Source organism: Cydia amplana, chromosome 11 (genome assembly GCF_948474715.1).
Source record: "Cydia amplana chromosome 11, ilCydAmpl1.1, whole genome shotgun sequence".
Classification (NCBI taxonomy): domain Eukaryota; kingdom Metazoa; phylum Arthropoda; class Insecta; order Lepidoptera; family Tortricidae; genus Cydia; species Cydia amplana.
The window spans coordinates 3,530,433-3,547,046 of record NC_086079.1 but is presented as its reverse complement, the minus strand read 5'-3'; the positions used below and the strand labels follow the sequence as shown (position 1 = coordinate 3,547,046).

At 42.9% G+C, this 16,614-nt stretch overlaps 1 protein-coding gene across 1 annotated transcript; it reads right to left on the bottom strand.

Moving 5' to 3' along the window:
• Positions 1-3,881: 3,881 nt before the first annotated feature.
• Positions 3,882-16,535, bottom strand: LOC134652299 (disks large-associated protein 5-like). The gene is made up of 11 exons (XM_063507472.1): positions 16,437-16,535; positions 16,228-16,325; positions 14,710-15,805; positions 13,690-13,832; positions 13,013-13,171; positions 11,381-11,546; positions 10,266-10,486; positions 9,617-9,694; positions 8,418-8,662; positions 8,233-8,334; positions 3,882-4,365 (listed from the first exon to the last, which is right to left on the bottom strand). The coding sequence occupies exons 1-11, from the start codon at positions 16,438-16,440 to the stop codon at positions 3,882-3,884; spliced, it is 2,796 nt and encodes a 931-aa protein (XP_063363542.1). The 5' UTR covers positions 16,441-16,535.
• Positions 16,536-16,614: the final 79 nt, after the last annotated feature.

Sequence of the window (16,614 nt, the reverse complement as noted above, 5' to 3'; positions counted from 1 at the left end):
TCACTCCACGGATCCCCATTTCTAGATAACAGACGCTGGCATTGCCTCAACTAGGCCGCAGGATATCTCTGTAACTGCGCATTGGCTCGGGACTTCATTGTTGTAATAACGTTTGTACAAATGTATCTCTGTAATGTTTATAGGTATACTGTTAGAATTATGTCCTTTCTTCAAGTCAATTAACACATTCAGTGCCAGCGCGAGCTACGCGCTACGAGCGTAGCCGATAACACGGGAAAAACGGTATGTAGCGAATAGCGCCTACGAACAGTATACTCCCCGAGCGAGTCGCTGGCACTGAATGTGTTAGAGTTAGACCAAGAAAAGTCTGCAGCGATTTTGATAGCCCACGCAGTGCAAGTGTTATTTTAAACGTCAAACTTCTATGAAATTATGACGTATAAATTACACTTGCACTGCGTGGGCTATCAAAATCGCTGCAGACTTTTCTTGGTTTAACTCTAAACTAAATGACAATCTAACTTGTTGCCAAGGCTTCACACTTTTCTAACAAAATTCGTAACGTGGAAAAAAATTGTCATTACCCCCAGAAAAGTCTTAATAGCGCGATTCACAACTTTTACTACACTCTACAGCGGCACCTAGTTTGAAATCGAGTTACTAACCAACCCTTGAAAGCATTCGAAATCGTTTACTAAAGAAAAATCTTAAAAAAAGGAATTATGAATTTTTACTCAACACATTCACACTATTCACAGGCCTTTCGCTACAAACGGGACAAATAGTGTTATCGACTTATCGGCTACGCTTGGTGAATGTGTTAAGGGCGCTACGATGCCATCCATAGGTATAGGTAGACAACATACGCAAAAAAACCGGCCAAGTGCGAGTCGGACTCGCGCAGGGAGGGTTCCGCACCATCAACAAAAAATAGAGCAAAACAAGCAAAAAAACGGTCACCCATCCAAGTACTGACCCCGCCCGACGTTGCTTAACTTCGGTCAAAAATCACGTTTGTTGTATGGGAGCCCCACTTAAATCTTTATTTTATTCTGTTTTTAGTATTTGTTGTTACAGCGGCAACAGAAATACATCATCTGTGAAAATTTCAACTGTCTAGCTATCACGGTTCGTGAGATACAGCCTGGTGACAGACGGACGGACGGAATAGGGTCCCGTTTTTACCCTTTGGGTACGGAACCCTAAAAACTAAAACTAAACACTTTTTTTGTAGAGGTTAAAACTTTAAAGGAAACTCAACAATCATTCGAACTTTATTTATTTAAATGTAAAAACCTCGTTTTTGACACTACGCTCTACTCGCACATACATTGACACACAAACATTTATTCACGTTACTATCCTACATTAGGCACGAAAAAGGTACCATAGCATGGCACTAATACCAATTGCTTATTATCTCAACCACCTATCATCTTATATATCCAAGTTTGTATTTGTTTTTAATAAGTTTATTTTTACTAGTAGCTAGGCCTAATTGTGAATATCGATTTATTTCTAGAAAACTTTACAAATATTTTGAGAATTATTTGCTGGCTGAGAAAGTAAGAATTTGATATTTAACATGTGAAATAACAACTCACTCTAATTAATAGCACATTCATACCTATTGGGCGAATCTCGAAGAAAATCAGTTCAACTGTGCCTTTCATTGTGAGGTTTACCTTAATCGTAAAAATTATATTCAAGTCAAACATTACTAATAAAACTGTATGTGTACAATAATAAGCTAACATATTCAACATGATGGTTGGAATTAAAAAATAGCATTGAAAAGTCGAAAACAAAAACTTAATTAAACAAACCAAATTCATTCCTCAATATCTCACTTAGTTTCTTATTTTTTATATTACTCAATACTCATTCATGTCATATTCATAAGATATAGTTAATAACATCTCATAGCATTACTTAATAGCATCGTTCGCAGACGTTTCTGCTTGGTACAAAATTAATTTAAAATAAGGTCAATGTGGATAATTCCGTCATAGGGACTATTCCGTCCACGAGCGTATATTTTATTTTTTCAATCGTAGGAAAATAGTACCATCTGCTTTTGATTGCTGAAACCATCTGAAACTAAAGCAATCGCTTCTTTATCGATGAAATTATCAATTTTGTTCGTTGTTCGAGTAAAACGCTAGTAGACGGAATAGTCCCTATGACGGAATTAGCCATATTGACCTTATAGTTATTAATATTTTCACATGATAATTAAATACAAAGGTATCTATGACAGTTTATTCATTCCTCTATTAATGGGGCTTAATTTAAAAAATAGTTAAAGAAATATGTTTTTACCTTATTTTTGTTATTTAAATGTTTCATTTCAATATAAATTATTGTACTAAACTTCCAAAAAATGTCTATTAAAACTTCCATATAAAAACGAACTGTCATAGGGACCATCATTCGTACACGCGTAACTTTTTATGATTTTTTTTTTATCTCCGTGGCTCCATACCCTTGCAATCATATTTTTTCGAACAACTGTCAGATTACTAGTCTTCGAACCTGAATATCAGTATTTATGGTAGATCCATACAGTAATGTTGAGAAATTTAAAATGTCTGTAAACAATTAAATAGATGTCATAAAGCCAGTACCAAATCGCAAACAGATACTTGTATCGATAAAGCTTTGGTTTCCTCCGATAGCGGTGCCGTCATATAGCGGCCGGCTCCATACAAATACTACGACATCCATATTTAGCCGTATTATTTAGTATGGAGACGGCCGCTATATGACGGCACCGCTATCCTAGGAAAACCGATCTTAAGGTCTCACGGTTTTAAAACGAAAACCAAACTTTTATATCTAGGATTAGTTTATAATAATGTAACATCAGAGACAGTAGAATGGCTTCGTGGACCTTATTACCAAGTGATAAGGTCTTATTCTAATTAGCACTTCAACACGTCTCCGTTTGTGCCATAGTTAGGCAAAAGAATACTAAAACTAAAACGCAAATTACAGCTAAGATGGCATTGTAGACAAAAACCAAATATATCGTAACACATTATTTACCATATAAGGTTGTGTTCCGGTATATTTGGCCACTTTGACACTCAATATACATGCTGACTGTACATTTAGCAGCAGCACACGCTTTTACTCAACTGGACAAAAAAACTGAATTCAGATCATTTTAAACCAACCTCGACTAACTTTATGCTGCCATAAGTTTTGTTTGACAAATGTTAGCGCTTGCTTACATAAATATGTAAACTAAGGTAAGGTTACTGTTTTCTCTATGGCGCAGGACCACTTAGTTACAGCATTAAGCTGTCCGTACACACTAGGGTATGCCTGCGCAGTTTTGCCAACTGCGCACTGGGGTAGAACGTAGCGCACGTGGCATTCGACTGCGCAGTTTTCTAAACAGCTATACCTATACAGTTGAAATGTACACGTAATTTAAAACTGCGCAGAGGTACCCTAGTGTGTATGGCCATCTTTTTATTCAGAACTGTAAAGCACCATCGAAGTCAGCTAACAAAACTGCGGATACAATATTTTACAGATCTTATAGTAGTAACAGACGATCGCACCGCACCGCGACCTTGGAGCGTAAGTGAGAGCGCACCCATAAGTGAGAGCGAGAGAGATATCTGTTTCTCGCTCTCACTTATGAGTGCGACGCTCCAAGGTCGCGATGCGGTGCGATAGTCTGTTACCACTTTTAGTATTCTTTTGTCGTTGGTTTATATCAGGGGTCACCAAATGGCGGACCGCGGGCATCCGGCCTATTTGATTTTTTTGCTTATTTAATAAACTCAAGGGGAAACGGACCGCGATGGTCATTTTATTTTAAGAACCGGACCCCTGAAGAAACTTATTGGTGACTCTTGGTTTATACATTGAACTAGTAATTATTCAAGCCTACCAGAAAAGGGTCTTTAAACAGCTACAGCGCTCTTTCGTCTCCGCGTCGACCGCTTAGGCGTCTCAGTTTCCTGCGCCTGCGCATCTTTCTTCCTTGTAGAGCGTTTTTTCTCCACATTGGTGTCGGACTCTACTAAAGGGGTTTGTGCACTTTTCCTCGTCTTACGTTTCGGCTGTACCTCGGTGTCTGCTAGGGGGGTTTGAGCGCTCTTCCTTGTGCTACGTTTCGGTTGTATCTCGGTCTCTTCTTGGGGGGTTTGAGCGCTTTTCCTTGTGCCGCGTTTGGTTTGTATCTCGGTCTCTTCTTGGGGGGTTTGAGCGCTCTTCCATGTGCTATGTTTCGGTTGTACCTCGGTCTCTGCTAGGGGGGTTTGGGCGCTCTTCCTGGTGCCGCGTTTGGTTTGTACCTCGGTCTCTGCTAGGGGGGTTTGTGGGCTCTTGCGTCGGCTGCGGGTCGTGACCGGGCTGGACTGTTCTTCGGCGTTTTGTCTAGACAGCCTGAAAAATATTAATAATACTTAAGGCCAGCTGCACCAACCACATTTGACAGACTGATCAACGTCAGCCGACGCGCCCCGGCGGTTTACTATGAAACTTTCCATACAAAAAAAAATTGCGAACTCTTTAACGATACGAACAGTTTGATGCAACCGACCCTTAACACAGATTATATAATAGTTCTTACGAACAGATACTTATCTCTCAAAGAAAACGCAAATACCTACCGTTTTGATACCTATACAAAAATACAATGGAATGACCTTCAACGCTCCGCTCCCCGCACCGCGCGCGCCGGCTCAATGCTAGGGTTGCCGACGCTTAGAAATTATAAATAAAATACCTACTTAAACAGCGGAGTGAAATAATATAAAATCTGGCTTGGCAATAAAATATAAACGAAAAGATCGCCTTAAAATATGGTCAGGATCCTAACCACGCACAGACGAGAGGTTAATGTAATTATTGAACTAACCTTGAACTCTTGCCGAAGTTTGTTTCGTCGTAGCCGTATTCTCCTTGTCATCGGCCGGCAACGGCGCTACTCCCGGGTCCACTGCCTCGGTCTTGTCACAGCTGGTGTAAGACGTGGTACTGGAAGCTTGGCCTTGAAAAAGCACTGTTTCGTAGCTTATATGTTATTCTGCAGTTATTTTAAACTAACCTAGACTTTCTTGCCGAAGCTTGTTTCGTCGTAGCCGTATTCTCCTTGTCATCGGCCGGCAACGGCGCTACTCCCGGGTCCTCTGCCTCAGTTTTATCACAGCTGGTTGTACGAAGTGAGACTGGAAGTTTGGCCAAGGCCACTGTTTTGTAACTTATATAATATTACAGTTAATTTAAACTAACCTAGACTTTCTTGCCGAAGTTTGTTTCGTCGTAGCCGTATTCTCCTTGTTATCGGCCGGCAACGGCGCTACTCCCGGGTCCTCTGCCTCGGTCTTGTCACAGCTGGTGTAAGACGTGGTACTGGAAGCTTGGACTTGGAAAAGCACTGTTTCGTAGCTTATATGTTATTCTACAGTTATTTTAAACTAACCTTGACTTTCTTGCCGAAGTTTGTTTCGTCGTAGCCGTATTCTCCTTGTCATCGGCCGGCAACGGCGCTACTCCCGGGTCCTCTGCCTCGGTCTTGTCACAGCTGGTGTAAGACGTGGTACTGGAAGCTTGGACTTGGAAAAGCACTGTTTCGTAGCTTATATGTTATTCTACAGTTATTTTAAACTAACCTTGACTTTCTTGCCGAAGTTTGTTTCGTCGTAGCCGTATTCTCCTTGTCATCGGCCGGCAACGGCGCTACTCCCGGGTCCTCTGCCTCAGTTTTATCACAGCTGGTTGTACGAAGTGAGACTGGAAGTTTGGCCAAGGCCACTGTTTTGTAACTTATATAATATTACAGTTAATTTAAACTAACCTAGACTTTCTTGCCGAAGTTTGTTTCGTCGTAGCCGTATTCTCCTTGTTATCGGCCGGCAACGGCGCTACTCCCGGGTCCACTGCCTCCGTCTTGTCACAGCTGGTGTAAGACGTGGTACTGGAAGCTTGGCCTTGGAAAAGCACTGTTTCGTAGCTTATATGTTATTCTACAGTTATTTTAAACTAACCTTGACTTTCTTGCCGAAGTTTGTTTCGTCGTAGCCGTATTCTCCCTGTCATCGGCCGGCAACGGCGCTACTCCCGGGTCCACTGCCTCCGTCTTGTCACAGCTGGTGTAAGACATGGTACTGGAAGCTTGGCCTTGAAAAAGCACTGTTTCGTAGCTTATATGTTATTCTGCAGTTATTTTAAACTAACCTAGACTTTCTTGCCGAAGTTTGTTTCGTCGTAGCCGTATTCTCCTTGTCATCGGCCGGCAACGGCGCTACTCCCGGGTCCTCTGCCTCTGTCTTGTCACAGCTGGTGTAAGACGTGGTACTGGAAGCTTGGCCTTGGAAAAGCACTGTTTCGTAGTTTATATGTTATTCTACAGTTATTTTAAACTAACCTTGACTTTCTTGCCGAAGCTTGTTTCGTCGTAGCCGTATTCTCCTTGTCATCGGCCGGCAACGGCGCTACTCCCGGGTCCTCTGCCTCGGTCTTGTCACAGCTGGTGTAAGACGTGGTACTGGAAGCTTGGCCTTGAAAAAGCACTGTTTCGTAGCTTATATGTTATTCTGCAGTTATTTTAAACTAACCTAGACTTTCTTGCCGAAGCTTGTTTCGTCGTAGCCGTATTCTCCTTGTCATCGGCCGGCAACGGCGCTACTCCCGGGTCCTCTGCCTCAGTTTTATCACAGCTGGTTGTACGAAGTGAGACTGGAAGTTTGGCCAAGGCCACTGTTTTGTAACTTATATAATATTACAGTTAATTTAAACTAACCTAGACTTTCTTGCCGAAGTTTGTTTCGTCGTAGCCGTATTCTCCTTGTTATCGGCCGGCAACGGCGCTACTCCCGGGTCCTCTGCCTCGGTCTTGTCACAGCTGGTGTAAGACGTGGTACTGGAAGCTTGGACTTGGAAAAGCACTGTTTCGTAGCTTATATGTTATTCTACAGTTATTTTAAACTAACCTTGACTTTCTTGCCGAAGTTTGTTTCGTCGTAGCCGTATTCTCCTTGTCATCGGCCGGCAACGGCGCTACTCCCGGGTCCTCTGCCTCGGTCTTGTCACAGCTGGTGTAAGACGTGGTACTGGAAGCTTGGACTTGGAAAAGCACTGTTTCGTAGCTTATATGTTATTCTACAGTTATTTTAAACTAACCTTGACTTTCTTGCCGAAGTTTGTTTCGTCGTAGCCGTATTCTCCTTGTCATCGGCCGGCAACGGCGCTACTCCCGGGTCCTCTGCCTCGGTCTTGTCACAGCTGGTGTAAGACGTGGTACTGGAAGCTTGGACTTGGAAAAGCACTGTTTCGTAGCTTATATGTTATTCTACAGTTATTTTAAACTAACCTTGACTTTCTTGCCGAAGTTTGTTTCGTCGTAGCCGTATTCTCCTTGTCATCGGCCGGCAACGGCGCTACTCCCGGGTCCTCTGCCTCAGTTTTATCACAGCTGGTTGTACGAAGTGAGACTGGAAGTTTGGCCAAGGCCACTGTTTTGTAACTTATATAATATTACAGTTAATTTAAACTAACCTAGACTTTCTTGCCGAAGTTTGTTTCGTCGTAGCCGTATTCTCCTTGTTATCGGCCGGCAACGGCGCTACTCCCGGGTCCACTGCCTCCGTCTTGTCACAGCTGGTGTAAGACGTGGTACTGGAAGCTTGGCCTTGGAAAAGCACTGTTTCGTAGCTTATATGTTATTCTACAGTTATTTTAAACTAACCTTGACTTTCTTGCCGAAGTTTGTTTCGTCGTAGCCGTATTCTCCCTGTCATCGGCCGGCAACGGCGCTACTCCCGGGTCCACTGCCTCCGTCTTGTCACAGCTGGTGTAAGACATGGTACTGGAAGCTTGGCCTTGAAAAAGCACTGTTTCGTAGCTTATATGTTATTCTGCAGTTATTTTAAACTAACCTAGACTTTCTTGCCGAAGTTTGTTTCGTCGTAGCCGTATTCTCCTTGTCATCGGCCGGCAACGGCGCTACTCCCGGGTCCTCTGCCTCTGTCTTGTCACAGCTGGTGTAAGACGTGGTACTGGAAGCTTGGCCTTGGAAAAGCACTGTTTCGTAGTTTATATGTTATTCTACAGTTATTTTAAACTAACCTTGACTTTCTTGCCGAAGCTTGTTTCGTCGTAGCCGTATTCTCCTTGTCATCGGCCGGCAACGGCGCTACTCCCGGGTCCTCTGCTTATCTTGTCACAGCTGGTGTAAGACGTGGTACTGGAAGCTTGGACTTGGAAAAGCACTGTTTTGTAGCTTATATTCTGCAGTTATTTTAAACTAACCTTGACTTTCTTGCCGAAGTTTGTTTTGGCGTAGCCGTATTCTCCTTGTCATCGGCCGGCAACGGCGCTACTCCCGGGTCCTCTGCCTCGGTCTTGTCACAGCTGGTGTAAGACGTGGTACTGGAAGCTTGGCCTTGAAAAAGCACTGTTTTGTAGCTTATATTCTGCAGTTATTTTAAACTAACCTTGACTTTCTTGCCGAAGTTTGTTTCGTCGTAGCCGTATTCTCCTTGTCATCGGCCGGCAACGGCGCTACTCCCGGGTCCTCTGCCTCGGTCTTGTCACAGCTGGTGCAGGACGTGGGGCTGGACGGGTCGTCGCGGAACAGCACGGTCTTGAGCTTGTCTGGTTTCTTGTTGCTGACCGGGTTCTGCTTGAGGATGCTGCGCGCCGGGGTCGCGTCCAGGTTCACCGTGATGGTTGGAGTTTGCTGGAATTTGTTGAAAGATAATGCTAAAAATAATCATCACTACATAGTATAAAACAAAGTCGCTTCCCGCTGTCTGTCCCTATGTATGCTTAGATCTTTAAAACTACGCAACGGATCTTGATACGATTTTTTTAATAGATAGAGTGATTCAAGAGGAAGGTTTATGTATAATTTGTTAACCCGTGCGAACTCAAGCGGAAACTCTTGAGAAATCGAATGAGAATCAAGGAGATTCACGAGACAACTAAGGTTAATGAGTTTCCAAGCAGTAGGTACCCAAAGCACATTGATTGCAAAACGGACAGGTGCTGGTGCATAAAGGTTTTTTTCTACTCCAGCACTTAAATGTGTCAATTAAATGACTGACAGTGATATCTAAAGCAATGTCATTTGAATGATTTGTCTATAGGCTCATAAGATGACTGCTAGCAGTCATCTTATGAGTATAATACAACTGCTTTATTTTTTTTTAAAGATACAAGTTCCGATCATCTTGATTGAAAGAGGTATGTTTTCATTTACAATAATAACTCTTTTTTTTTTAAATAATAACTCAATTTTTTTTAAATAATAACTCTTTTTTTTTTTAATAATAACTCTTTTTTTTTAATAATAACTCTTTTTATTTTTTTTTTGCTGCAGCTGTCATAGAAAAAGTAATGTATGCAACAGCTCATAATTGGTTCTTAAAATTCAAGGGTCGAAGTTACAAAACTCGACTACGTCTCGTTTTGTAACTTCGACCCTTGAATTTTAAGAACCCTTATTATATCACTGTTGCATAAACTACTATTGAGTGGCGCCCACGACCCCGTTCCAAGCAGCAATCTGAATTAATATTGAAGAGACGATTGTCTACACTTATGCGCTGCCCTCAATAAAATAGTTTAACAACAAGCGGTCGTTGCAGAGATCTTTCTTCAACAAATCCTGAGAATATTCAACGTCACTTACCATGAGAGGAGACACGCCTTCGATGTCCAAGTTCTTGCTCATCAGCGACGCTCGCAGCATGGCGAACGACATACAGTTCTGGAAGAAAGATATACATCAAAATTGTATGCGTGACACTAACTTTTATTTTAAACTGGCGATTCGCCCCGGCTTCGCACGGGTTAACAAATTATACATAAACCTTCCTCTTGAATCACTCTATCTATTAAAAAAACCGCATCAAAATCCGTTGCGTAGTTTTAAAGATCTAAGCATACAAAGGGACAGACAGACAGCGGGAAGCGACTTTGTGTTATACTATGTAGTGCATGTATGTGTTTGTTTACAACATTTCCGATACTAAACTAATAGGTCTTGATCTCTTGATTTTGTTGGAACAATCTGATTTGTTTCTTAAGTTACAGTTACAGCTGCTCAGGACCTAACAGTTTTTTAACAATTTAATCTTATATACCAATTTAAGGTCAGACTGACTAAGGTTGGTATTTCACCCAATATATCCAATTTCTTGGTAGAATGTGCACCTCCAAAACCATCCAAAAATTGTTCATGTCATATATGTAGAAACTAAAAAAATGCTAAAAGGTGATTGAAAAATGTGGTTAGGATTCCAATCAAGCACAAGCAAAAGGTTGAGTGTGTTGCTTACCTTAGACACGGACTTCTTAGCTTCACTGGACAGTACAGTTTTCAGCAGACTAGCCTTGTTGTTGGGTGTGCCCGGGGCCGGAGACCCTAGCTTCATCGGAGAGCTGATTCTGAAGAAACCGGCCTCAAACGTTTTGGTTTCAGGAGACGCTGTTGGCTCCGACTTCTCCGATTCCGAGTTTTCGGATTGAGATTCTTGGTCTTTCTTTGCTTTTCTTGCGGCTGAAAATTCAAATAAAGAATGTAGGTCATGCAATAACTACTGTATAACTAATTGCTGTAACTATTTGCTAGAAGGTAAGACACTCGTTCTGAGATCTGATTGATAATGTTAAACTTATGTTTATAGTAAAAAACACTCTAAACACGTCTAGTATATACCCATTAACCTTTTAACCGCCATAGAATACGTCATCGAGCGTGCTCGTGTCGCCGGGGGGTACGAAGAGTTACACGAACTTTTGTCTTATTTATCAGACAGCAGCGAAATAAGCTCGATTTTGAAAACATATCTTATCATATATATATATATCAGTCTACGGCGGTTAAAAGGTTAAAAGAAACCTTTGGGTCCAGTTTGTATAAAACTTAATCCCTAATATTGGTCATTCCCTTGTGTCTCAAGCGCAAACTCCTTGACATGTGCATCCTGCCCATTCTAACCTACGGTGCACAAACTTGGTCATTAACTGAGGCTCTAAAATCGAAACTCAAGGTTTGCCAGCGTGCGATGGAGCGTAGTATATTAGGTGTTCGCAGAACTGATCGGATCAGAAACACGGAACTACGCTCCAGAACTAGAGTTGTAGATGTAGGCGTCAAGACCGCTAAGCTTAAGTGGGACTGGGCTGGACATGTCTGCCGCATGCACTCAGAAAGGTGGGCCAAAATGGTTACTGAGTGGGACCCACGGAACACAATAGACGGTGCAGGCCGGAGTTCAGGCAGACCGAAAAGGAGATGGCGGGACGACTTGGACGCATTCTACCCCAAATGGTGGGAAAATGCCGATGACAGGGTCGAGTGGAAAAAACGAGGGGAGGCCTTTGCCCAGCAGTGGGACACCAAAATAGGCTAGAGAAAAAAAAAATTGGTCATTCATACAATTGGACTCACCAGCAATCATCTCCCTGAGCCGGCTGGGCCCTCCGGTGGGCTTGGCCACTACTTTCTTGGCCACCGGCTTGGCCACCACTCTCTTGGCCACTGGCTTCTGCTCCTCGATCCAGTCCCGCAGCCGCAACTCTTCGAGGCTCTTGAAGCGCATGTCTACGTTCTCCACCTGTGTAGTTTAGTTGTCGATAAATACCTAAACGTCAATATTACCCTTACATATTTAGTGCGCAGTTTTTTTTACATTAATTCAGAAACAAACAACGGCAAAAGTCACAGTCAATTGTGATTTGAAATCAGAAAATTCATTTAATCTCGAGCTTTAAAGGTGTTTTAGCTACCTACTAGAAGAATTTAGTCATGCTGCTGACAAGAACTTTTTTAGAGTTCCGTACCCAAAGGGTAAAAACGGGACCCTATTACTAAGACTCCGATGTCCGTCCGTCCGTCCGTCCGTCCGTCCGTCCGTCTGTCACCAGGCTGTATCTCACGAACCGTCATAGACAGTTGAAATTTTCACAGATGATGTATTTCTGTTGCCGCTATAATAACAAATACTAAAAACAGAATAAAATAAAGATTTAAGTGGGGCTCCCATACAACAAACGTGATTTTTGACTGAAGTTAAGCAACGTCGGGCGGGGTCAGTACTTGGATGGGTGGCCGTTTTTTTGCTTGTTTTGCTCTATTTTTTGTTGATGGTGCGGAACCCTCCGTGCGCGAGTCCGACTCGCACTTGGCCGGTTTTTTTTTAAGAGAAACACTTTCCAGCGACAAATTATTCGCTCATCGCTAACCGCCTCCGATTACACATTGATTAAGAGGCTTCGTAACTCTAAGGGCCACCCCACATCTGGCGTCTTTCGGGCGTCGGCGTCGGTCAGCGCTATGGAAAATGACGTCGCTGCGCAGTTGCGTCGACGTTGCGTCGACGTTGCGTCGACGTTGCGTCGAGCAGGGCCATAGAGTTGTAGACGCCGACGAGACGTCGACGCTCGAAAGACGCTAGATGTGGGGTGGCCCTAAGCTGCTCGGTCGGTGGAGACGTGCCTCAGCTGCATTGCCTCGGGCAGAGAGACCCGCCTATTGACGTTAGGGCGACTTGCACCATTCACCCGGAGTTAACCGGTTAAACCTGGAGCGCATCTCTCCAGCAGCCCCGCGAACTGCTGCAACTACTGCTGCAGCACTGACTCCTGGGCAGCTCACCTGCATGAACACCATGTCCCAGAAGCCGTGCAGGTCGGCCGGGGTGACGGGCGCCGCCCCCGGCGTGGGCCGCGCGCAACTCTCCAGCAGCCCCGCGAACTGCTGCAACTGCTGCTGCAGCACTGACTCCTGGGCAGCTCACCTGCATGAACACCATGTCCCAGAAGCCGTGCAGGTCGGCCGGGGTGACGGGCGCCGCCCCCGGCGTGGGCCGCGCGCAAGTCTCCAGCAGCCCCGCGAACTGCTGCAACTACTGCTGCAGCACTGACTCCTGGGCAGCTCACCTGCATGAACACCATGTCCCAGAAGCCGTGCAGGTCGGCCGGGGTGACGGGCGCCGCCCCCGGCGTGGGCCGCGCGCAACTCTCCAGCAGCCCCGCGAACTGCTGCAACTGCTGCTGCAGCACTGACTCCTGGGCAGCTCACCTGCATGAACACCATGTCCCAGAAGCCGTGCAGGTCGGCCGGGGTGACGGGCGCCGCCCCCGGCGTGGGCCGCGCGCAACTCTCCAGCAGCCCCGCGAACTGCTGCAACTTCTGCGACATCAGCAGCCGCGCCTGCCCCACTGCTGTCAGCACTAACTCCTGGAACAAAGAGCCCAAATAATACTTTAAACTTTCGCGTTTTGAACAGATAAATCTAATTATTGTAAAAATTCATAGGATATAAAGGAACTAAAGGAAGTCATTTTGGAAAGTCTTAAAAGCTTGAAATTAAATCTTTAAGGCAAAAACAGTCAATACTAATAATTTTTCTACAATCTACGTCTTTGTGACTCAACTGAGGCCTCGTATATTTGTTTCTATGAGTTAGCGAACTATAATTAATATTTCGGTAATTTTACACAAGCCATTTTTTGGAGTGACGTTTTTAATAGATATAATGTATCATGTAACGACCTAATCATCGACATCAAATCTCTCCAAACGTAAAGTCCAAGTATAAAGTATATCCCTGATTCCCCACGCACGCTTTATCCTAAATACCCGGGCTCGAAAAACCCGAGAGTTTTAAAACGGAGATACAACACATAATAAGATAAGATAAGATAAGATAAAGATAATATTTATTCATTTTTATAATAATAAGACTGTGAGCAAACCTGGATAGGCTCCGGCAGTACGGTCTGAGCAAAAATCTGGTCCCAGGTCTCGCACATGGCAGTAATGCGGACCATCTCAGAGTTCAGCTGCCGACGGAAGTGGTTCACGCTTTCCATGTTGCTGTTATCCTCATCCAACAGTCCTGGGCGTGATTAATTAACAAGTTATTATAGGCATATATATTAAAAAAAACTTAGAACACAAACAGTCATAATAAACATATTACATATGTTGTACACAATGTACAGAAACTGAGAGGTGATACAAACAGACCTGGAAGTTCGAAATCGCTTGTATTTTTTATTTATTTAGGTAAGGGCAACATCTAAGCTTGACATGCTTAAACGTAAAAGTTTGTCTTTTTTTCCCAACTTAGCCAAGTGAGGATGCTGATTTTTTTTAGCAACTGCGCCGTTTGTGAAGGATTATGTTACAAAAAGAAATATTCAAAAAAGTTCAATAGTTTTTTTAAATAAATAATTGCTTCACTTCAAATATTAATCCTAAAATTATAAAAAATATATATTTGAAATCCTTACAATGAGCTCTTTCATTTGATATGTAACACAATATACTTAGTTTGAAAAACTTTATTTTACAATTTTATCATTTACCCCCAAAAATGGCCTCCATATTTAAAATTCATTTATTTACGTTACACGTCCATCTTTGGGTCACAAACTTACATATGTGTGCCAAATTTCAACTTAATTGGTCCAGTAGTTTCGAAGAAAATAGGCTGTGACAGACGGACGGACAGACAGACGCACGAGTGATCCTATTAGGGTTCCGTTTTTTCCTTTTGAGGTACGGAACCCTAAAAATAAGAGTCTTGGAATCCCGAGTCTTCTCCATGTTAAGTACAATGGTCGGCGGTCCGCCATTTGGTGACCCCTGGGTTAAGGTTTGTTAGGATTCAGGATTTTATTCAAAAGAGAAAAGTAGCTGACATAGGGGAACTGACAGTGTGACAGTAAATTAATATTCAGAAAAAAAAGTTTCCAACCAAAAAAGTATACCTTCTTCCAGTTTTTTCTTCATCTCTTTCCTAGCATTATCCTTTCCTCGCGACATTGTGACGCATGGACTGATATTCTTAACCGCCTCTGAAACCTGTTCCGGCGTCTGCGGCATATCAACCGCCTTTGGAGAACGAAGCTTCTCTTCCGAACTAGACTCGCTCTTAGGGACCTTGTTTCTGGGAGTACTTAGTTCGTCTTGTGATGACATTGATGCTTGGGACATTACGGCATCTTGCGAGTCTTGGGATGACACTTGCGAGTCTTGGGATGACACTTGCGAGTCTTGGGATGACATAGATGCATTATCTTGTAAGTCGCAGGCTGAATCCTGGGAGGTGGACGCTTGTGCCATTGGCACTGTTTCCCGAGTTTTAGTAATTGATTTTCGTTGGCTTGGCTTACTTTGTTTACTGGGCTGTTCCATATCACTGCTAGATGAACTGCTTTGGAACATCTGTTGTTTTAGCGGTGGTTTTACTGGGTTAGCTTTGGTTTTTTCAGTTAGCTTTTTCTTGTTATCTATCACTGGTTTGTTTGCGACTGGTCGTGCTCTTGTACTCCGGGTGGTCTTGGTCTCTTTCTGCAAATTTTTGCGTAGCACAGGTTCAAAAGTTATGTTAGATTTTGATTTGCTGGCTTTTTTTTTGTTTATAGGTGCTAGGGTAGGAACTTTAGTTTTGAAGAAGATTTCTACCTTCTTCAAAACTGGTTTAAAAGCGGCATTACTTGGTGCAAAGGTATTTGTTTGTGCGTTTGGCATTGATTCAGTATTTTGCCGAGCTTGGGACCTTGTAACTCGGCCTGAAGTGCTCGGCATTGGCTCAGGGGGAGGTGGTGGAGGCCCGAATGTCCTTCTCTGCGACACTCCGGCAACAAATGGCTTCTTTTTCTGTGATGCAGCCTCCTTTTTCTTCTTGTCCTTCTCTTCCTTCCAGTTTTCCAACAGCTGTTTTCTGTGCAGTGCTTTCTGCTGGGCATCGGAAAGCTTTGGTGCCTTGGGGCTCTTGCATTTTGTGATACTTCTGTTTCTGTCAAGGACAGACAAGCGACTGCTCTTTCTATCCTTGATATTAGTCTCCAATCTCTTTTGGACCTGCAAATCAGTTTTAAACTATTAAAGACAGATAGTAATCAAAACTTACTGATGCAAACATACTTTGGATCTGAACTTTGTGTATCTCATGAAAACATTTTAAACATGTAATGGCGTTATTCATAAACTGCTGCTAACTTAATCAGTTGATGATCGTTTGTCCCCATCTGTCGGTATGCCATAGAGAGGGACAAACGACGAACATCAGCTGTTTAACATAGCAGACATTTATGAATGTAAGTTGTTAAATTTAATTCTACATTTTCAAATATTTGCTCACGAAGTGACAGAAGTGAAGTGTTCGAAATTACACAATGTTCAGACGAGAAAACAGACTCTGTTCACCTACCGCATGCATTTTTAATGTTTTTAAGAATACAGGGGGAAAACAAAACAATCACTAATTAAATGTTAGACAGTACCCCTCCGGCTACGCTCACAAACTGCGTAGGCCTTATTTTGTAACTCTTCTTGGTAGTAGGTTGCTGCTTCAGTAGAGCCACTAAATCGAAGCTTGTATCTAAAACCAAAATAACAAGTTAAACAGATTTAACTAAGACACTTCTACCACACACCTACATCTCACAAATGCAAATAAGTAAAATATTAAAGAATTGATTGTATAACTTACCCATTCCTGACCTGAAAAAAGACTAAAACAAAATTAGAATAGAAACAAACTAACAAACAACCTCACTCATCTATCAATTTTTTGAAATAACTGCATTCACCGTCAAACGATAGAAAAAAAATTAAAAGCACAGACAATTTGAAGCTTTGTTCTCGATTACAAATCGATGTGCATTGAT

Excerpts from the sequence above, each read along its gene's own strand:
- LOC134652299 (XM_063507472.1), bottom strand. Across the intron at positions 10,487-11,380 it reads GCTCAGGGAGATGATTGCTG|CCGCAAGAAAAGCAAAGAAA; the intron begins GTGAGTCCAATT and ends TTGAATTTTCAG. Across the intron at positions 8,663-9,616 it reads AAGGCGTGTCTCCTCTCATG|CAAACTCCAACCATCACGGT; the intron begins GTAAGTGACGTT and ends AACAAATTCCAG.